The sequence below is a fragment of the Poecilia mexicana genome, unplaced genomic scaffold, assembly GCF_051168715.1.
Source record: "Poecilia mexicana isolate PSO_F unplaced genomic scaffold, ASM5116871v1 scaffold_11, whole genome shotgun sequence".
NCBI classification, from domain to species: Eukaryota; Metazoa; Chordata; class Actinopteri; order Cyprinodontiformes; family Poeciliidae; genus Poecilia; species Poecilia mexicana.
In genome coordinates, this window is record NW_028263380.1 from 27,296,553 (window position 1) to 27,318,860 (window position 22,308).

A 22,308-nucleotide genomic window follows, 5' to 3' on the forward strand; every position below is an offset into this window, starting at 1 on the left:
TGTCTTGAAATCAAATAATGTCAGTCAGATATTTTAAATTACTATGAAGGATGGTCAAAATGTACTTGTCATTTTTAAATATCGGGAATGTAATTACAGATAGTCAGACAAAACAGATTTTATGTTAAATGGGCTTGCCATACACGTCTCATACCTGCACGTGTTCCTCCTGCAGAAGCGTCACTTTTTCCGGGTGAAGAACAAGGAGAGCGGCCACTTCCTGTCGGTGCAGGGCGGGGTGGAGGAGCTGAAGTCGGGTCGGGTGGTGGCGGCGGCGGAGGTGGAGCCGCTGAGCGACATCTGGTTCTACCAGGAGGGACGGATTAAAAACAAGGTGAGCGTCCTGCAGGCTCACAAACATCTCAGATTATATCTGTTACCTGATTTAAGACATTCCTGAAGTCTGAACTCTGTGCCTCTGCTGCAGCTCTCTCCCTCCATGTGTCTGCAAGTGATGGGCAGCGTGGAACCGGCAGCCAAGGTGGTTCTGTGGAACGAGAGCCGGCAGCCGATCCAGAACTGGTTGGCGAAGATGCAGGGTCCGATTGGCAGCCTGACATTCCCTGGAATGGTGCTGGACGTTAAAGGTGAGGCAGGCAGAGTCGGAGCTACGCAGAGCGGGTAGTAGCTAGTTACATTTACTCAATTACATTTACTTCTCTACCGGTTTTGAATAAGTTACTTTTCAGGGTATTTTTACTACGCTGTACTTTACTTTTACTTGAATAATTTTATTATGAAGTATTTCTGCTCTTGAGTAAAATTTCTGGATTTTCTTCCCACTGAATGAAAAACAAACATGTTTTAACCAAACATCCACCAGACAGACTCACACCTGCAGGTATTGGTCAAGTTTCATCAGATTTTATTGAAAGAAACTGATTTGGAAAAATTTTATTTTGCCTGATTTAGTTATTTTTTACTTAAGTGAATTATTGTCATTTTGGTCCCTAAATACCAAAATTTCTACTTAACTATATCTTTTGGTCCATCTGATGGTTTTTAAATATTAAATGATTGATCATTTGATCAGTCACTCACATAGACTTTTTACCAAATACTTTTTTATTCTTTCTTGGAGTAATTTCTTGGACGGCTGCCTTTTACGCGAGTAAAAACACGTTGAAGTGTGGCTACTCTTACCTGAGGGAAAACTTTGGGTTGTCTACCCCCTCTGGATCTACAGATCCAATGTCACAGAGAAATGTATTGATCGGTTTGACCAATAATTAATTTTATTTTGAGTTTATTTATTGCACTTTCAAACAGAAGTCTGTCTCTTTTGATGTTTAAGTTTGGAATAGTTTTATTTTACATCAGTCTTCAATGCAATCCAACATAAACTACTCAAGGGCCAAAACTTTAATTAAATTAATTAATCATTAATGACGATAATGATAAGGTTTGCAACTTGTATTGTAAGTTAATTTACTATATAAGGCCATAAAAATGTAGCAATTATTGAGAAAGTGGCAGATTGTTTTCCTCCCCCTGCCCCTTTCCACTCGTGTGCAGTACGAGTGTTTGTGAGTTAAGGATGAAACTTGTTAAATCCAGTGAATAAACTGATCAGTTTCCAGAATAATATTATAATTATTATAAATCCTCAGTATTTTTGCCATCCTGCATCAGTAGTTTTCAGGTTTGAATGTCTGAGGATCAGGGACCTTTAGTGAATCAAAACTAAAACAGGAAACTTGTACTGCAGCCTGAAAAGTTGCTGCAGGTCTGGCTGGAAGTGATCAGACGTTATTCATCTGATGTGATGAAAAGTTTTCTCGCTGCCAGGCGTTAAACCTCCAGCAGGTTTGTCTTCATGTTTCCACCTCGGCGCATCCGTCCCTCCTCGTCTTCAGCTCTGCTGTCTGTTCTCTGCAGGCGGCAGAACGTACGATAAGGAGCATGTGGTGGTGATGCCGGAAAACGACGAGAGGCCGAGTCAGCAGTGGGAGATCCAGCTGCTGTAGCCGGAAACCTGCTGCACCTTTCTGGAGCTGCATGTTCTCCTGAATGCACGGAGACCGGCGGACCGAATCTGAAACGGTTTACAGGCAGCAGGAGGTTCTGTTACCAAAGATACTCCCGACCTTCTGGTTCCTCTGAGCTCCTGTAAATGTTTGCTCTCGGTATGTTTATATGTACATGTGTGTGGACGACGCTGCAGCCGGGTTCTTCCCATTTTATTAGCCTCCTACTGCTACATTAACCTGCTTCTGCTCTGTTAATATTTGAAATGAAATGCATTCAGTTGGAAGATGTTGTACACCAGGGAAGGGTTTTAAAATGTTCAATAAACAATAAAGCGACTGTTGTTTTGTCAGCTGGTTCTGAAGGAAAGATCTTCTGTCTGACTGACTTCCTGGAAAATTTTATTTGAAATAGCATGACAGGTTATGGGTAAACATACTCTGCATTTAGGTTAAAATATCCCGGACGAGCCCCCATTTTTTGTTTGAGTCGCAAAATAAATGGCAAACTTGTCACTTTAAGAGGACATTAGACTCAAAAGACTTTCTAGTAAAAATAATGGATTAACAATAGTAACTAATAAAAATCCTCCTGCACATCTGAACCTGTCAACACCAGCCTTTAAACTCTGGGGAGACGTTTGTAAAGTTAGTTATTTAGCCTGTTAAAAAATGTAAAAGGAGCTTCATTGTTTCACTGTTATTCATTCACAAACAAAAATATTTAGCTAAACTAAATAGCTAACAAGCTAAAAATATAGTTGAGATAAATATTCAACATATAAACTAAATATTTAACTAGCAAACATTTCAAACTGATTATTTAGCTGCAAGCTAAGTATTTAGCTAGCAAGTTAAATATTTACATCCAAACTAAATATTTTACTTTATTTCTGTGAGTGATAAAGAAATATTCACATTATTTTTTCCCACACAGGCATGCAGATTTGTTTTGCACCATTTGCTTTGGATCATTTGGTGCAAAACTGGAAGTGTAAGATTTTTTACAGTGTGACTCAAAGAATACAATTTATGTACTTGCACATAATATGGCTCACATTAGGGCTGTAGTGATACACTAATCTCATGATATGATACGATACATGATATTCTGCTCACGATACGATATATATTGCAATATTCAGCAAACGATACAATTCAATACACTTTTGCGATTTTCTGAAAGATTTTAGAGGGACAGAGTGATTTTGGTGACATTTTGTGACTGTTATAGAGTTGGATTGAATTAATTTAACTGAAAACTGATTAAAAGCACCAACTACACAATACCTGGCTCTGGTTGGACATGGACACAGACTTAAAGTCAACAGCTGGACAAAATGAATCAAAGAAGTGGTGAGAAAACATGTTTCTTTTAATTGAAACAGTACAAACCGTAGCTTACATGCATTTGTAAAGTAAATAAAGTGCACCAAGTACCTGCTCTGAATAGTTTGATACCTTTTTAACCTTGACACTTAACATCTGAAGGAATCGCTCTAAGCCTGATGACCTAATCACTCTCCCGGCGAAGCAAGCAGTGAGTGAGACAGGTGACAGTTGGATGCTACGATACTTGGGGATGAATATCGATTTTTTTCTAGGAAAGAAAATATCGATATATATCGCAAAATCAATATTATTACACAGCCCTAGCTCACATATGGCCAAAAAATCTGGTTTAGGTCGCATTCACCTGCTGGAAGTTTCCTGTTGGTTCAAAGAAAGTAACCTGGAAGTTTCAGAAAAGCAATCTGCACTTTTCAGGAACCTGCAAGGTTTTAAAAATAACCAAGATCCGGAAGGTAACATAGGAAATAAGCCTGTAAGTCCTGGGAACTTTACATACGCTCTGCAGAAGGAGCCTGATGAAACAAATTGTAGAAAGTGGTCTACAATGTAGAGTTTCCTCTAAGTTCAGCTGCAAGCTGTTTGAAAGCAGAAAGCTGCAGCGGCTCGGCTGTTTGCTGTGAAAACACCGGATCGTGTTCCTCTGCTGCAGGTTTTAGATCTGAATGGGGAAACATGGAGGCTGTGAATGTTTGACCTGCTGAGACATGAGCAGCATGCAGGCGGACGGCTCCAAATCAGGTCTTCGTTATCCAGGGACATCTGCAGCTAACGGCAGCATCACTTCCTGCTCAGAACCGGCCCGTCAGGATTCCTGTTCATCCCGGAGCGGATCGTTTTCCAGCCGGGAGTCCTCACATGAACCAATGAGCTGCTGACGCTCACAGAAAGCTGAGCTGTGATTGGTCAGGAGTTCCTGCAGCAGGTGTGTCTCGGATACCGGACGACAGAAAGACGTCCAGTTTCAGGTGGAAGGACACACTCAGGACAGGAGCTGAGGCTTCAGAGAATTAAAGGTTCTGCTGCTGGTTCTGGTTCTGTTCAAGCTGAGCCATGGATGAAAACTTCTCCTCAGTGAGTAACACCAGAACCCGTCTCTGACCCGACGTAGGACGATGTTAAGCTGTGTGTCTCCTCAGGACATGTGGTGGGGGACGCTCGGCACCATCCGACCCTTCCCCAACTTCCACCCGGACCGAGACGCGGCGGACATCCAGGCGGCGCTGGAGAGGAAAGGTACGGGGCGGGTTGGAGTGAGGTTCCCCTGACCCGCTCCGAACCGGGAGGCTGATGTTTGTGGACTTTGTTCAGACGCGGCGGCGCTGGTGAGGATCCTGACCAACCGCAACAACGCCCAGAGACAAGCCGTCGCCCAGAGCTTCCAGGACCAAACCAAGCAGGTACGCAGACAGGAAGTGGAGCGGGAAAGTTCCCAAAGGTTCAGGGGAAGAAAGTAAACCAAGCATCACTTCACATAGCAGCGAGAGAAATACAGGAACGTTCCCTGAAATTCACAAAGTAAACGTATTTGTTCTGCTTAACTTAAGTAAACCAATTAATCACACGATAAATTAAAACAAGCTCAATAATTTCCATTTGCTAGATTTATCGATTTCTCTTCCTACCAAAACCTGGATGATAAAGATTTTCAGTCTGGTTCTTTGGTCTGAAATCACCATTTTGTTTTTAAGAATAATTTTGTTTACAGAGACTAATAATTAATTTTATTTCTTATTTCTGCTGTTTTGTTTGTTTATTTTGAATATTTAAAATGTCTTCTGGTTCCAGTTTAAGTGTTCTTCCATCATTATCCCATTTCCGTTACGTTACTAGAAAATGGTCTCAATATTATCATTTATCTTAATAACTTCTGGGACAATTTATCGTCCGGCAGGATGCATTACCATGACAGGTTTTTCATTTTTATTTGTTTATCAGGAGATCATACATTCATTGATGTTACATACATTTTGCAAAACTTACATGACTTCTCCGATTTTTAAATTTTTTTCCCTTTCCCTGTAGCGAACATAAATCACCGTACCGACATAAAAAAATGAGACAAAATAAGTATAGAAACATAAAAAAGAATACATTAACAAAATAATAAAAAAGGGGGGGGGCGAGAGGAGCTAAAATTTTATGTATGTCACAAAAGGTGCCCACTTGTGAGTAAATTTTGCAGAACTGTTAATAAAACTTTTTCCATCTTCAAGCATGATCTTTCAGTATTAAGCCATCGTGAAGTGGATGGAGGTGAAGTGGATGGAGGTGAAGTGGATGGAGGTGAAGTGGATGGAGGTGAAGTAGATGGAGGTGAAGTGGATGGAGGTGAAGTGGATGGAGGTGAAGTAGATGGAGGTGAAGTGGATGGAGGTGAAGTGGATGGAGGTGAAGTGGATGGAGGTGAAGTAGATGGAGGTGAAGTAGATGGAGGTGAAGTGGATGGAGGTGAAGTGGATGGAGGTGTAGGAGATTCCAGCAGAGTAAAATGCAGCGCCTGGCAAGGAGACGACAGAAAGCCAAGACCTCCCCCTGCAGGGGGGCAGGTTAAGTGAGGCACCATGACAGGGTTAAGTTTATTATGTTTTGTTTTGTTTCTGTCACTTCCTGGAGTATTTTGAATCGCCGCTTGTGATTTTTTCATCCAAGGACTGGATGCTGATTGGATGAAACGGCAGTTTGCATTCACTTTAAGTTGTGAATGCAGTGGCCTGTGTGTTAGGAACATATTTTACATATAAAAGACATGAAATTTCACACATTTTGGCCTTCTCTGTGTTCCATACATGAGGAACAGGAGTGTCAGAGTGTGACATATAAAAGTTACACTGATACATGCGCTCACATCAGTTCCGCTCAGAACAAAGAGAGGATTCAAGTTTTAGAGCAAAACTGCATGAAAAGTGAAAATATTAACCATCTCACAGTGGAAAGTGTTAAAACACACGGTGCGACGCCCAGGAAGAGGTGTGAATGAATGAATGAATGGATGAATGAATGATGGAGTAGGGAGCCTCCCTGTTACTCAACATGTCTCTCCGGGTCGCTGCTGCACTTTGATCCCTGAACTTTGTGTTTGCTGACCAAACATGCGTGAACACACCTGTGTTTGCAGAAGGAGCTGTATTTCACCGCCTCCTTCCCGCTCTGTGGCCTTCTCGCTCATCACGGCCGTCCTGCAGCCGCAGCTCCTCCTGCAGCGTTAAAGCTGAGGACAGAAGCTCTGCAGACGACAGGAAACACACAGATAACATGGAACACAATCAGTTTCTTTCATTCTGATTATTCTAATTCAATAAAAAAATTACAGATCCTGCTGATGTTTTATTTAAGCTTATCTTATACACAATTAAAATTATTTTTTTAATGTTATTTTGGTATTTTATTTTTCAATATTTTTTTATTTAAATTTTTTACTAACATGAACCTTTTTATTATTTTACTGTTTCTATTTACATGGAAATATTTTTAATATTTAAATTTTATTTGATTTTTTTTAGTTTTTTTATTTATGTAATTTATTTTTAATACTTATTTACTTTTTAATAATTTTTTTTCATTCATTTATTTTTTTTAATTGCCCTGGGACTTTTCTTCCTCTCTGGAGAATGAGGCTGGGCCTGGTTCTGGAGCTGCCTTCAGGTGTTTCTGTGCCGTTGCAGGATCTGAGCGGCGCTCTGAAGAAGGTTCTGTCTGGAGAGCTGGAGGAGCTGCTGCTGCAGCTGGTGATGCTGCCGGAGCAGCTGGAGGCCCAGCGGCTGAAGGCGGCCATGGCGGTGAGCCTCCAGGTCCGGTCGGGAGTTCACCAGCACCGTCTGGGTTCTCATCCGGTCGTGTGTCTGCAGGGTCTGGGCACCGATGAGGAGACGCTGCTGGAGATCCTGTGTTCCCGCTCCAGGAAGACGCTGCAGGAAGTGGCTGCCGTCTACAGGCAGAGTGAGTCTCTGGGCCTTCCTGCTGGAATCAGGCCCGGTTTGGTTCTGATGCTGGTTCTGATGCTGGTTCTCTGGTTTCAGTGTATAAGAAGGATCTGGAGAAGGAGCTGAAAGCAGAAACCAGTGGAGACTTCGCCCGGCTGGTTGTGGCTCTGCTGAATGTAAATTTATTTAAGTCTTTCTAACTTTAGACAGGAAACAGGAAACCTGCTCAATATCATCAATTAGTACGTTAATGTAAAGAAGCCATTTTCTTCAAATCCAGGGTTTTCAAAGAGACGACCGTCTTTCCAAAAAGGACTGAAGTTTTCAGAATTTGCTGAATTTAAAAAAAAATTAAATGTTAACATTATTTTGTGTCAGCTGACTGCATAAACCATCTCTGACCGTTTCTTTCCCGATCAGAGATGGCGCCGCCATCTTTGTTTCTGCTTAAAGATGAGCAGCGGCGCCCTCTGCTGGATGGCGCGCTGAAAGCCAGCGGTGTCCAAACGTTTTGGCATGGGGGCCAAAATGTCAGGATGAGGCAGACCCCGGGAAAAACATCATTTCAATGGCAAAACTGTTTTATTTTTTTATTGTTTACCTGATAAAAAAAAACAATAACCTAAACAATCAACATGTTAATGAAATAATTAAGATTAAAACAACAACAAAAAAAGGTTTGCCAGATTTAAGAAAACAGCAAACCATAAACTACATTTTTCATCTCCCAAATTAGCGGTTCTCAAAGTGGGCGGTAACGCCCCCTGGGGGGCGTTCAGAGGACGGCAGGGGGCGCTGGCGGAAATTTTTACAAAAGGGGGGCGCTGGGATGCCTTTGGGGGCGTTTGGTCGAAGGTAAACTTTACACCTTATATGCACAACAATGCCAGTTTAGACTTTGAGCAACTTGGTAAAACTGTATTGTGTAACATTAAATCACGCTTGGCAGCAACGGTATCGATGGCAGCTCTTCTTCTCCTCCTCTTCAGTGTTTGTAGCTTCTTGGCGCTGCTCCGCTCCTGCTACTGGTAGCTTCACCGCATCAGTTCAGCGTCTCACCGGCTGATGACGGTGCTGTGATTCACTTTGTCTGGTATTTTTGTACACGTTTTGGCAGTTCTGTTATGTCAAAGCAGCAACTTATATTGAAAAGTGTTTTATTTCCGTTTGACGGCTGCCCGCTTCCATGGAAGGACAACAGAAAATCGCTCTTATAAACATGTCCATCCGTCCATTTTCTGCCGCTTACCCAGGGTCGGGTCGCAGGGGCAGGAGCTTCCGAAGGGAGGCCCAGACTTCCCTCTCCAGCCTCTTCCAGCTCCTCCGAGGGAACCCCAAGCCGTTCCCAGGCCAGCTGAGAGACAAAGTCCCTCCAGCGTGTCCTGGGTCTTCCCCTGGGGCCTCCTCCCGGTGGGACGTGCCCAAAAGAACTCACTAGGGAGGCGTCCAGGAGGCATCCTGACCAGATGCCCAAGCCTCAACTGGCTCCTCTCGACGTGGAGGAGCAGCAGCTCTACTCTTGAGTCCCTCCTGGATGACCGAGCTTCTCTCTCTAAGGGAGAGCCCAGCCACCCTGCGGAGGAAACCCGTTTCGGCCGCTTGTATCCGTGACCTCGTTCTTTAGGTCATGACCCAAAGCTCATGACTATGGATCAATCAATCAATCAATCATATTTTATTTGCATAGCACATTTCAGCAGCAAGGCATTTCAAGGTGCTTTACATAATTAAAGAAAAAAATAAAATAAAACAGCATGACATTGAATAAACAGTAAAAAAGAGAGAGATTTTGAAAAAAAACACAGTTTTGTTACGGAATTTAAGTGCCTGTCGTCGCCGGACTCCGCCGTCCGTTTAACACGGGTATTATCCAGGCCCCGTCACCTGACAGGACGCAATTTACAGATTTTTAGTCAAAACGCCATTTAAAATAAATAAATAGATAAAAAGTAAAAACATTAAAAACATCAAAAACATCAAAACCCACTCTAACCCTAATTTAGCCATAAGCAGCTCCAACCAGGTGGGTTTTAAGTTGAGATTTAAAGGCTCTCAGTGTTTCAGCTGTTTTACAGTTTTCTGGAAGTTTGTTCCAAATCTGTGGTGCATAGAAACTGAATGCTGCTTCTCCTCGTTTGGTTCTGGTTCTGGTGCAGAGCAGAACCAGAACCAGAAGATCTGAGGGGTCTAGACGTTGGTACAGCCATAACAGATCTTTAATGTATTGTGGTGCTAAACCGTTCAGTGATTTATAAACTAACAGTATTTTAAAGTCTATCCTCTGAGCTACAGGGAGCCAGTGTAGGGACTTTAAAACTGGTGTTATGTCTCCATCTTCCTGGTTTTAGTGAGAACAGCAGCAGCAGCTTCTGGATCAGCTGCAGCTGGAGGATTGATTTGTTAGTCAGACCTGTGAAGACGCTGCTGCAGGAATCAATGCGGCTGAAGATAAACGCATGGATGAGTTTCTCTAGATCCTGCTGAGACATCAGTCCTCTGATCCTGGAGATGTTCTTCAGGTGATAGAAGGCCGACTTTGTGACTGTCTTAATGTGGCTCTGAAGGTTCAGGTCAGAGGTCATCACTACTCCCAGGTTTCGGGCTGATCGCTGGTTTTCAGTTGTAATAACTGAAGCTGAGCATTGATTCTAGTTCGCTCCTCTTTCGGTCCAAAGATAATAACTTCAGTTTGTTTCTGTTCAGTTGGAGAAAGTTTTGGCTCATCCACACATGAGGGATGAGGGTGGGAATGTAGATCGACTGGTAAATCGAGAGCTTCGCTTCTTGACTCGGCTCTCTCTTCACCACGACGGATCGGTACGGCGCCCGCTTCACGGCAGACGCTGCACCAACCCGCCTGTCGATCTCCCTTCTTCCCTCATTCGTGAACAAGATCCCCAGATACTTAAACTCCTCCACCTGAGGCAGGACGACCCCCCTGACTTCTTATAAACATGTAATTACTAAAATCACGATACCCTCACTTTGTATCCCTCTGAAAAATGAACCCATTTAAATAAAGAAATCCCTCCATGGTGATACCTCGATAGAGAGCGTTCATTTTAACACCAGTGCTGTAAGTGGTCCGGTATGAAACGGGGCTGATGGAACAACACAGCACTTTTAAATTTCAATAATCGGAATACCGAAATTGTTTCCGTTGCTTTAAAAGGTTTATGTCAGTCTGGCTTTTCCCCATCGATACGTTTCCAGACCGCCCGGCACAATTAGGGGGTAAAAAAAAATAAAATAAAGACGCGCACATTGCACTTTTTTCTGAAACAGGAGAAGCGGGACATAAAACGGAACGACGAACTAGATGTGAATTATGGCATAAAAACAGGGAATCAGACACTGAACAGTGAAAAATCAACACATGATGTGAAACATGATGATTAGGCGGCACAGCAGGTGATGAGAGAAGATTACTGATGGTGAGCGTCAATACATGATAAAATAAATCTAGCAACAGGAAAGAAACTAACGTGGACATAGCAATAAACCAAGAGAGGATAATAATAATCAGATGAAACTAAGTGACGACTCCATGACACTTTCAGTTTGACTCATTAGGATTTGATCAAGAACCAGATTTGCTCTTTGTAATTTCTGTCCAGTAAAACTATTAATCTATAATCAATAGACAGGTCTATATAAAAATATAATCCATGTTTCTGTCTCATATTTCTATGGCATTAAAAGGAACTTTTGTTTTTCCAGTGAAAGCTCTGGTTTGCACAGTAAATGCCATGTGGGTGAAGTTTTATAGATGATACTCTGATGTCCCATTCTCCTGAAGGCAGCACAGAGCTGCACCACCAGAAACAGAAACACTGAAGAGAAGAGTTATGATTAATGTAGTTATAGTTCTATCCATGTTTTAATGTTGCAGAGCTCAGTCGGTTTGCAAATAGTTCAAAGTTTAAACTGGCATGTTGAACATCTTATCTGGTAATTTTGTGGAATATTTAACAAAAAGAAAATGACACAGAATAAGAATATGTTTTCCGCTCTGATTGGCTGCTGTTAGGCCTACCGATTTTAACTTGAATGTTCATTGCATTTTTCGTAGACGCCTGTGAAAATAATTTCTATTCCCATGAGCTTTTGTTCTCTGGGAAATTATTTTTGAGGATCAATGCAGAAACAAGCATAAAAATCAAAACATCTACAATAGTGATAGTAATATTAATAATAAAATAATAGTCAGTGCAAAGTAGCCTACAAATTATTTGGTGGGGGGCGGTGAGGGACCTGGATAAAGGCCAGGGGGGCGCTGGCCCAAAAAAGGTTGAGAAACACTGGACTAGATTTTCTTTGGCTGACTCTTGCTTTAATTGGACCAGTTTATTAAATGGCCTGCATTTCAGTGAAGTCACTGGATGTTTTTTTTTTTTAATCTTTTTAAACTATTAAAAGAAATTTAATTAAAAGCAAGAACCTGGATGAATACTTTGTTATGCACCTTACCTGGTATCAGTGAAAACTTCATCTCAACATTGTTTTTAAATCTGCATCAGCTGCCTGAACTGTGATGAACCAGAACTATTCCAAGGGCCGCAAATGGCCTCCAGGCCGCACTTTGGACACTCTGGTTTAAGCAAATGTCATTAGTCTATCTAATTTTAATATAATAAACCATTAATGGACAATTAATCGTAAATCTTTTAAAAGTTTGCATTCCTACTGAATATTACTTAACACTGAAGACAAAGAAAAGCAGATGAGAACCAGGAAACTCTTTATATTCCCTCCAAGTTTCTGTTGAGGGAAAAAAATGTCTTCTGGTTAATTTAGAGCAAAATGTTTTCTGGATTGTTGTGCAAAGACATTTACAGCCCATCTTTAGTTGGAATTAATCTGAGTAATGTGCATAAAACTGGTTTAGTCCCAGCAGGAAGATGAAGCGTGTCGTTTGTCCTCCATTTTGTCCCAACAGAAAGCCGCCACTGCAGGCTCTGTCCAGACAGACGTTCAGGTATTTTCTGCTCCTCATGCAGTCCAGATCATTTCCACTCTCTCTGCCTGAGCTCCAGCTCTGCTCTGCTACGTCCCCAGGCTCTCGCTGCATCTCTCAGTGGGAAGAAAGCAGAAGCCGGACCCTGGATCAACATCCTGACGTCCAGAGACTCGGATCACCTGGATAAAGGTGAGTGTGTGACCGACTGCGGCCTGCAGGTGGAGCTGAGACGCTCACTGTGAACGTCTGGCAGTGCTGATGGAGCTGGAGCTGGAGACGGGGCAGACGGTGGATCAGCTGGTGGAGAAACGCTTCTCAGGAGACTTCCGGCTCGGCCTGAGAGTTTTAGGTGAGTCCCAGGTTAGAGGTTTGCTGATTGTTGAGCTGACTGATTGGCTCCTCACGGTTCTGTGTTTGTATTGGAACAGTTCAGTGCATCCAGAACCCCGAGGTCTACCTCGCCCAGAGACTGCTCACCATGAAGGTGAGACGATGACTGGTCAACACCCACACAAGGCCCGGTGATGAGGGCAAAGGGCACATATTAACCAAAAGAGAAACAGACACACCCACAGTTTATGTTGAAGTGAGACCTCTTGTCTGTACACCAGCTTTGATTTAGTAATATTTTCTATTTTCTGAGCCTGTGAAACATTTAGCATTTAAGAAGATGTAGCAAACATTTTATATGTTAAATATTAACACATTATCTAGTGCAGTGTTTTTCAACCTTTTCTGAGCCAAGGTACATTATTTTAATTGAAAAAATCAGGAGGCAAACCACCAACCAAAAATGTAAACAAAGATACTCTGTAGCCGCCTATATTACATATAATCAGGGGTCTCAAACTCCAGTCCTCGAGGGCCACTGTCCTGCAACTTTTAGATGTGCCTCTGATGCACCACACCTGAATAGAATAATTAGGTCATTAGCAAGGCTCTGGAGAACTGATCTACACAAGGAGGAGGTAATTAAGCCATTTCCTTCCAGTGTTTTGTACCTGTGCCACATCTAAAAACTGCAGGACAGCGGCCCTCGAGGACTGGAGTTTGAGACCCCTGAATATAGTCATTCTTATCAAAGTGTCTTGAATAGGAATCAAATAAATATCATATTTTACATTTCTTATTTCAAATTGCACTTAACATGTCCCCTTCAAAAATACACCTTAACAGCCACAACACTGTGGTGTGAAGCATGAATGTAGTAACATTCATGCTTCACTAATTCTCTTGTTTTAATGTAAAATGCTCTGTACCTACTGCCATCTAGTGGTAATAAAATGACATGATTACGCCGCTAGTCACTACTACAGCAGAGACACTCAAAGATGGCATCATTTGCAGATAATTAATTCGTTTTCAAAAAATCTTTTAAGACCAATTACCGTATTTTCCAGACTATGAGCGCACCATGCTATAAACCGCACCTTCAAATTTTTTTTAGCCCCCCCCGGGAATTTATATATATCAGCCGCACCGGGCTACAGGCCACTGGTATCTCTGCCGCTCTCGGTTTCCCATAAGGACCCAGCAGAGGGCTGCGTCCTAATAACTGCTGGATATATTAAGGACGCAGTTCTCCGTCTCCAAAGCCGGTTTTGTTCACGCCGAGTGAACAACACCGGCTCTGCAGCGGCTTTATTTCCCTCCTGTCCTGCCAGATCGATACTCCTCGACTTAGAAGCTGCATCATATGAGTTTGAAAGCATTTCTCCGCCGTGCCTGCTGCTAGCATGTGCTTGTTCTAAATGAAAACTAGCGCGTTCTTCTTTGATTTCCAATTTTGACTTCCAATGATTCACTTCCTGCTAAAGAGCCCCCTGGTGGTTGAAGAAAAATCCACAGTTAAAGTCGCATGGTTCAAAGTGTAGGAAAAAAGTAGCAGCGGAAAATACGGGAGGTGAAATTGGATAATTTCCACGGCAGACCAGACGATCACTCACGGTGCACTAGTGTACCGCGGCACAGTGGTTGAAAAACACTGATCTAGTGTATCAGTTGTACTGGAAAAAATAAATGTTTCCTCTGTCTTCATGTTATTTTGTAATTATGCTATTTATTTGTATTAATTTGTTTCATTTTAGTCTTTAAAATATCACACTTTACACAAAACCATTCTTTCTGTCCAATCACATCAATGTAAAATATTAAATCAGGTGTTATAAATAGTAAACGTATTTAGTAAAAAGTACTTAAGCAGCCTTTTTACTAAATACTTATTTTAGTGATTCTCTGACCGGAGTAAAATCTTTGACTCCTCTCCCTTCCTCTTCAACTTGGCCAAAACCAGGAAAACTTCATTAGCATGCATAGCTAACACTTAGCCCCAAGAAAAACGTAAGGCCGTTACCGTGGTCACTAGCATTTTTTTCCTCTCAAAATCCCCTATTTAAACAGTGCGGAGCTGGACTACCATTAGTTATTATTTAGTGACATAACCTACCAATATCTGATGAATGTTCCAGAAGATGCGCTCATTAGAGGACACATCCTCAGCTGGGGGGTCGGAGTTAGCTGGCCGCGCATCGGACCGGTTGTTCACTGTTCCGACATAACAGCACAGCAACGAGGTAAAAGTATTACAAAAGACCATCCGAACACTTAGATGACCAGAACTAGCAACCCGTTTTCCGAATTGAATCGCTCTGGTACCGGTTCGGGCAACTGAAAACGATGTTCTTTCTTTATGTGCTAACTCGTTTCTTTGCGCCTGCGCAGACCCATGTAACGTCCTCCAAGGCCAGGAACCAAAGATTTTACTCAGGAAAGAGCAACACTACTTCTACATATTTTCACACAAGTAGGTAGTGCTGAAAAACTGACCATAACACCTGATTAAATATTTTAAAAATATGTAATCAGACAGACAAAAATATAAAATAATGTACAAATTCTGGAATTTTAAAGACTAAAACCTAGCGTTTGTACAAAATACTACATTCAGGCAGAAGAAAAACTAAAAAATAAATAAATAATCTTATGACACCAACACTTGCAGGAGGTCGTGTTTATGTGTTTGAATAGGGCCAAAAAACATCCCAGTGATAATTCTATATAGTCATGTCAGCAGATGGCAAATCTGAAAATAAAATTAGAACAACAAAGCTGATGTTCAAACAGGATGTCTCACTGTGTGCCTGTTTCTGGTGTTTGTGGTTAAGTGTTTTTTTTTTTTCCATCAGTAAAATTTATTGACAGAAGGTAGAAAACGTGTTCAGAAATCATAGTGATGCTAATAATAACAACAATATTACTCAAGCAAAAGTAAAAAAGTACAGTGCAGTACTGCAAAAAAGTTAATCAATTACATGTAGCGGAGTAAATGTAATCCGTTACTATGAGAGGCCTCTCATACGTTACTACTCGCCTCTGCTCTCCAGTGCAGGTTAATATAAGCTAAGTTATATAAAATCAATGAAGAAGTGCGTAATTTTGTCTTTCAGTCTCAAAAATTGACTTTCAGAGTTGTAATTATTACTTTGAATCTCAAAATTATGACTCTAAATCTCGTAATTATGACTTTCTGTTGGGCTTTTATTTTTATTTTCATGGAAACTGGCTTCCATATAGCATTCACAGACAGCGCATTTAAAATGTTTAAACTCCTCAAATGGTGACAGTGTGGGTGGACCTCTAGGGGGCGCCACAAATTACCAGTTTATGCAACACCTGCGATTCTTTTGTGTTTGTCTTAGTGTTGACAACGAGCGAAATCTAAAGAAAACATCTTGAATCGATCTGATCCTGTGGGGACTGGGTCGGGTCACGACCCGGTCAGGTACTGTAACATGACCAGGACTAATTCTGCTGATTCATCTTAACCTCTAGAAATCAGGCGGATGGTTTCAGGCCAGCAGCTGGCAGTAATATTTTGAGAAACATGAATATTTCAGAGTGACTGTGACAGTCAGTTAGGTTGGTGCAGTCAGGTTGCTGCAGACAGTCAGTCATGTTGCTGCAGACAGTCAGTCATGTTGCTGCAGTCAGTCATGTTGCTGCAGTCAGTCAGGTTGCTGTAGTCAGTCAGTCATGTTGCTGCAGTCAGTCATGTTGCTGCAGTTAGTCATGTTGCTGCAGACAGTCAGTCATGTTGCTGCAGTCAGTCAGGTTGCTGCAGTCAGTCAGGTTGCTGTAGTCAGTCAGTCAGGTTGCTGCAGTCAGTCATGTTGCTGCAGTCAGTCATGTTGCTGCAGTTAGTCATGTTGCTGCAGACAGTCAGTCATGTTGCTGCAGTCAGTCAGGTTGCTGCAGTCAGTCAGTCAGGTTACTGCAGTCAGTCATGTTGCTGCAGTCAGTCATGTTGCTGCAGTCAGTCAGGTTGCTGCAGTCAGTCAGGGTGCTGTAGTCAGTCAGTCAGGGTGCTGCAGTCAGTCAGGTTGCTGCAGTCAGTCAGGTTGCTGCAGTCAGTCAGTCAGGTTGCTGTAGTCAGTCAGTCAGGTTGCTGCAGTCAGTCATGTTGCTGCAGTCAGTCAGGTTGCTGCAGTCAGTCAGGGTGCTGCAGTCAGTCATGTTGCTGCAGTCAGTCAGGGTGCTGCAGTCAGTCAGGTTGCTGCAGTCAGTCAGTCAGGTTGCTGTAGTCAGTCAGTCAGGTTGCTGCAGTCAGTCAGGTTGCTGCAGTCAGTCAGGTTGCTGTAGTCAGTCAGTCAGGTTGCTGTAGTCAGTCAGTCAGGTTGCTGCAGTCAGTCAGGGTGCTGCAGTCAGTCAGGGTGCGGTAGTCAGTCAGGGTGCTGCAGTCAGTCAGGGTGCTGCAGTCAGTCAGGGTGCTGTAGTCAGTCAGGTTGCTGCAGTCAGTCAGGGTGCTGCAGTCAGTCAGGTTGCTGCAGTCAGTCAGGTTGCTGTAGTCAGTCAGTCAGGTTGCTGCAGTCAGTCAGGGTGCTGCAGTCAGTCAGGGTGCTGTAGTCAGTCAGGGTGCTGCAGTCAGTCAGGGTGCTGTAGTCAGTCAGGGTGCTGCAGTCAGTCAGGGTGCTGTAGTCAGTCAGGGTGCTGTAGTCAGTCAGGGTGCTGCAGTCAGTCAGGGTGCTGTAGTCAGTCAGGGTGCTGTAGTCAGTCAGGGTGCTGTAGTCAGTCAGGGTGCTGCAGTCAGTCAGGGTGCTGTAGTCAGTCAGGGTGCTGTAGTCAGTCAGGGTGCTGCAGTCAGTCAGGTTGCTGCAGTCAGTCAGGGTGCTGTAGTCAGTCAGGTTGCTGCAGTCAGTCAGGTTACTGCAGTCAGTCAGTCAGGTTACTGCAGTCAGTCATGTTGCTGCAGTCAGTCATGTTGCTGCAGTCAGTCATGTTGCTGCAGTCAGTCAGTCATGTTGCTGCAGTCAGTCAGGTTGCTGCAGTCAGTCAGTCATGTTGCTGCAGTCAGTCAGTCATGTTGCTGCAGTCAGTCATGTTGCTGCAGTCAGTCAGTCATGTTGCTGCAGTCAGTCAGTCATGTTGCTGCAGTCAGTCAGTCATGTTGCTGCAGTCAGTCAGGTTGCTGCAGTCAGTCAGGTTGCTGTAGTCAGTCAGTCAGGTTGCTGCAGTCAGTCAGGGTGCTGTAGTCAGTCAGGTTGCCTACCGGATGGATCCCTGATGGTTTTCCCTCTGCAGACGTCGCTGGTTCAGGGCATCATGGTGTCCCACAGCGAGGAAGACCTGCTGCGAATCCGCGCGGCGTTCCTCAGGCTCAGCGGATCGTCTCTCTACTCCACTCTGCAGGTTGGACTCATGTTGCTGCATCACCTGCACTGCATCACCTGCAACCTTTATTGACCTGATTGTTCTCTGATTGCCCCTCAGAAACATTTTAAAGGGGAGCAGCTGCTGGCTCTGCAGGCCATCTGTCGGTCTGAAGATTAAACTGAACCGCCTCTCCAGGAACCTGTTTGTTCATGTTTCACATCTTCTTTTCATATTAATGACGTTTCTGACTTTCATCTGTAACTTTGGTTCTTTGTTTTAATGTGTAACATGAAGGCAGAACTCATTAAAACTTAAACATGCAAACAAACAGAGGACTGGCAGCGTGAGCTTCTTTTATTTACTCAAAACTGAGCAGAACCATAAGAACAAGCATTAATATGTGAGCATGTACCCTTAAACACAAGCTGACAGAAATACTCTCATCAATCAATTCAGAATGCTAAAAATCAAATCTTTAAATCCTTATTTTAACCAAAAGCCCCCTTAGAAGATAAAGAACAAATCATATCTGTGGTTCTACAGTACTTCTGATTTTTCAGAAAATTTGTTTTGATGAGGTTTGAGGTTCACAGGAAGAACAAGTAGAGCAGGAGAGGAGCTGCAGAAAGCAGCAAAGGAGATCTGAAGCCACAGCATCCACTCAGAGAGGGTCTGCTGGAGGGAGTTATGGTGGCTGAGCTGGATGATGACGAAGACATAGATGGAGTTGTTGGTGAAGAGGAGGATGGGGTTGTTGGTGAAGAGGAGGACGGGGTTGTTGGTGAAGAGGAGGACGGGGTTGTTGGTGAGGAGGAGGATGGGGTTGTTGGTGAGGAGGCAGATGGGGTTGTTGGTGAAGAGGAGGATGGGGTTGTTGGTGAAGAGGAGGACGGGGTTGTTGGTGAGGAGGCAGATGGGGTTGTTGGTGAAGAGGAGGACGGGGTTGTTGGTGAAGAGGCAGATGGGGTTGTTGGTGAGGAGGCAGATGGGGTTGTTGGTGAGGAGGCAGATGGGGTTGTTGGTGAAGAGGAGGACGGGGTTGTTGGTGAAGAGGCAGATGGGGTTGTTGGTGAGGAGGCAGATGGGGTTGTTGGTGAGGAGGCAGATGGGGTTGTTGGTGAGGAGGCAGATGGGGTTGTTGGTGAAGAGGAGGACGGGGTTGTTGGTGAAGAGGAGGACGGGGTTGTTGGTGAAGAGGCAGATGGGGTTGTTGGTGAGGAGGCAGATGGGGTTGTTGGTGAGGAGGCAGATGGGGTTGTTGGTGAAGAGGAGGACGGGGTTGTTGGTGAGGAGGCAGATGGGGTTGTTGGTGAGGAGGCAGATGGGGTTGTTGGTGAAGAGGCAGATGGGGTTGTTGGTGAGGAGGCAGATGGGGTTGTTGGTGAGGAGGCAGATGGGGTTGTTGGTGAAGAGGCAGATGGGGTTGTTGGTGAGGAGGCAGATGGGGTTGTTGGTGAAGAGGCAGATGGGGTTGTTGGTGAGGAGGCAGATGGGGTTGTTGGTGAGGAGGCAGATGGGGTTGTTGGTGAAGTTGTTGATAAAGTTATTGTTGTAGTTGCTGCTCCAGATATTGGGTACACCTGCACAGAGAATTGGTTTGATCAGTGTTAGAAGTCAGTGAATGTCACACAGATGTTTAACTAGCAGAATTCTCAGATGTTAGTAATTTAGAAAGAAAAGGTAAACATGAAGCCCCAAATGTATCCGTTAGCTAGACCCGTCAGTTGGTGCTGCTGAAGGTTTGGAGTGTTTGAAGGTCGGCTGACTTCCTTGTAGTGGTCACCATTGAGTCCAGCTGACACCAATAGTGGGCTGAGCTGCCATCAAAACTAAAATTCAAACATGTTGGAAACATTTCCTGGAGACATTCCAGCAGATTCCGACATCTCCTGTTCAAACAAATGCACCAAAGCCCAAGTTATCAGATGGGGCTCCACTTTGGCAAGATACTAAAGAAGATCCGATTTGTCCTCCTTCGGGAAACTGACTACAATGTCTGGTAAGAACCTGAAAAGTTTAAAGCTTCTGTTTTGCTTTCTTCTGATATCATTCAGTAAGGAAACTAGTCTGGGTGTTAGTTATTCAAAACAGAGATAAAGACTCGACTGAACCGCAGCAATATTTGACTCAATGAGGAAGTAAGAAACGTTTTTATTGTTTTCTTTGAAGATAATAAATATTAATAAAATAATAATTATAGAAGAGGAGTCGTAGACAAGCCAACTGTCCCTCAACCTGTCTGGACCTGAAGCGGTTCTCTGACAGAAAACCTTGCTGTCAGGTTTTCAGGTAAAAATGTTGAATGTTTGGTTTCAGATCAGTGGATCAGGTTGTGTGAAGGACTGGTCTGTCTAAAACTCACCTGGCTGAGTTCTGGAACATTGTTAAAGCCATCCGGTGAAATGATGAACAGCTGAGGACCAGCCAATAACAGCCTTTCTACTGACTGGGAATATTATGTCAGATTCCTGCTCTGAGCAGAGATCCTCAAGGCTCTGCTCCTAAGTCCACTCTTGTCAACATTTGCTCTCACTTATAATACAACATTGACATGGAGAGTGCAGTGAAAAGGTGTTTACCCCCTTACACATTGGTTCTGTTATTATGATGAAATATTTCACATTGGCAAACAAAGATTACCTGATTACAAAAAATACAGATTTTAATTGATGAATTAATTCATTAAGTAAAAGAAAATGCATCCAAACCAAGTGGAAACTCCCTGGCTAAGAGGGAAAGCGTCTCCATTGATTAGAACTGTGAACGATACCTGCAGAAGCAGACAGAAGACGACCAGAGTCGACGTCTTCATGGTGCAAAAACCTGGAGAAGTTTACCTGAAGCTTCGGTGGGACCTGACTGAGACGAAGAGAGGAACCTCTGCTTTTATACGATGTGATCTCAGAGGGAGGAGAGTAGATGTGGAACCAGGAAGCTGTTTGAAACTGGGCCTCCACCTCTGCATGCTGACGGTAAAATTAGAGTTCTGGAGATTATTGACCAATCAAACCGTTCAGCAGAAACAAGTTCATCTTGAGTTTCTCCATAAAACTCAGTCAACAACACATTTTAATCAGTTTATAGTTTCTGAAAATATTCGCCCCTCCTTGTGATATAGAGAAAGAGTTTAATTTTTATCCTGTGCTAATCCGGCATGATGTTTGCATGGCGGCGCCTGAAGGTGAAAGAAGTGATTCACTCCTCCAGGTGGATCATTGATCGCCTGGAAAACTGAAGACCATGAACTTCCTCAAAACGTGAATCAGCTGCTGGGTTTAAAATATAACCGGGTATTAAATATGGTCCGCAGCTGGAGGGCTTCATGGCTCACAACATACACTCTGTTAATATTAGGAAACACACACAGAACAAATGTCCGGTTCTGTAGAATATGGGCCGGTGCTGAGGTTCAGCTGAAGGGAAGTTTCAGGACCAAAAATCAGCAAATATGACAGAACCAGAAACTACCAGAACCGTGATTATCACTGATTATTATTATCAGTTGATCCGTTTTGAATGAAGGTCAGAGACCCCATGATTGATGTGTTGGTTCTGAATCCCAGCTTGGTGGTTCTGGTATCATCTGGTACCACCAGAACCACCAGAATTAGCTCAGAGATTTATGTTCTGTTCAACATCCATTCAGAGTCTCCAGGAAGTCACTCCTCAGTTTCATAAACATTATTATTATTCCTCATGAAACCCAGAATGAGGTTCTGTGTCCTGGTTCCCCTGGAGGTCTCGTCCTTCCCACTGTCGCCACATGCTTGTTCATGACCAGCTGTTGCTGTGATTTCTCTTCTTAATTGAAATATTATGCCAACAGGAGTGAATTGGACTGATAACTGGAGCTGCAGAAGGAAAATGGGCCGGAGACTCAACCTCCTGTCAGTGTTGTAGCTCTGCCAGCAGGGGGCGACAGCGGTCCAACAGATCTCTGAACAGTCCGGATCGTTTAAAGTTATTGGAGGAAAGTGATGCATCCTGTCACCGCTGTCGGCTGCTCACCTGTCCAGGTGTGGCCCCGCCCCTACCTGATGGGGCAGAGTCTGTGTTTACCTCAGCAGCTGGCTCATGGTGGGTCTCAGCAGGTCCTGCTGCTTCCTGCTATCACGCCAGTTAAATGTTTGCTCAGATTTTCACAAACTCTCTGCTCACTTCTTCAATATTTAACGTCACCGCAGAAGAAAAATTCCCTTTTTTCAGAAAATAGAACTGTTCCTGTTGCAGGTCAAAGGTCAACTAAATTCAACGACAGAAAACTGATGGTTAGAAATAACTCATAATCTACCAACACATTCAGAGATTAACACATTCAATAAATAATACAAGTTGTAGCACTTCAGATAAAATAACCAAACCACGGAACAAATGTGGCATTTACTGATAAAATGATGCAACATGAGAAATATGGAGAGATTTGCATTCACTGCTAATCTGACTTGTAGCTCAGATTTAA

At 43.3% G+C, this 22,308-nt stretch overlaps 3 protein-coding genes across 3 annotated transcripts in view; 2 read left to right on the top strand and 1 right to left on the bottom strand.

Annotated features, from left to right (window-relative positions):
- crybg2 (crystallin beta-gamma domain containing 2) overlaps nucleotides 1–2,307 on the top strand; it is a 30,531-nt gene extending 28,224 nt beyond the window's left edge. Inside the window, exons 22-24 of the mRNA XM_014995931.2 lie at nucleotides 176–334; nucleotides 428–587; nucleotides 1,879–2,307. Coding sequence (XP_014851417.2) covers nucleotides 176–334; nucleotides 428–587; nucleotides 1,879–1,967 — 408 coding nt within the window. The 3' untranslated portion in view covers nucleotides 1,968–2,307. The remainder of the gene's footprint in view (nucleotides 1–175; nucleotides 335–427; nucleotides 588–1,878) is intronic.
- Nucleotides 2,308–4,231: 1,924 nt separating this feature from the next.
- On the top strand, nucleotides 4,232–18,177 carry anxa14 (annexin A14). The gene is made up of 12 exons (XM_014995930.2): nucleotides 4,232–4,391; nucleotides 4,457–4,553; nucleotides 4,629–4,717; nucleotides 6,983–7,096; nucleotides 7,166–7,256; nucleotides 7,337–7,416; nucleotides 12,180–12,218; nucleotides 12,299–12,389; nucleotides 12,454–12,549; nucleotides 12,629–12,684; nucleotides 17,778–17,885; nucleotides 17,967–18,177. The coding sequence occupies exons 1-12, from the start codon at nucleotides 4,371–4,373 to the stop codon at nucleotides 18,024–18,026; spliced, it is 942 nt and encodes a 313-aa protein (XP_014851416.1). The 5' UTR covers nucleotides 4,232–4,370; the 3' UTR covers nucleotides 18,027–18,177.
- Nucleotides 18,178–18,185: 8 nt separating this feature from the next.
- On the bottom strand, nucleotides 18,186–21,624 carry LOC148156614 (uncharacterized). The gene is made up of 3 exons (XM_088009835.1): nucleotides 21,604–21,624; nucleotides 20,620–20,815; nucleotides 18,186–19,429 (listed from the first exon to the last, which is right to left on the bottom strand). Exons 1-3 carry the CDS (start codon nucleotides 21,622–21,624, stop codon nucleotides 18,387–18,389), a joined length of 1,260 nt encoding a protein of 419 aa, XP_087865961.1. The 3' UTR covers nucleotides 18,186–18,386.
- Nucleotides 21,625–22,308: the final 684 nt, after the last annotated feature.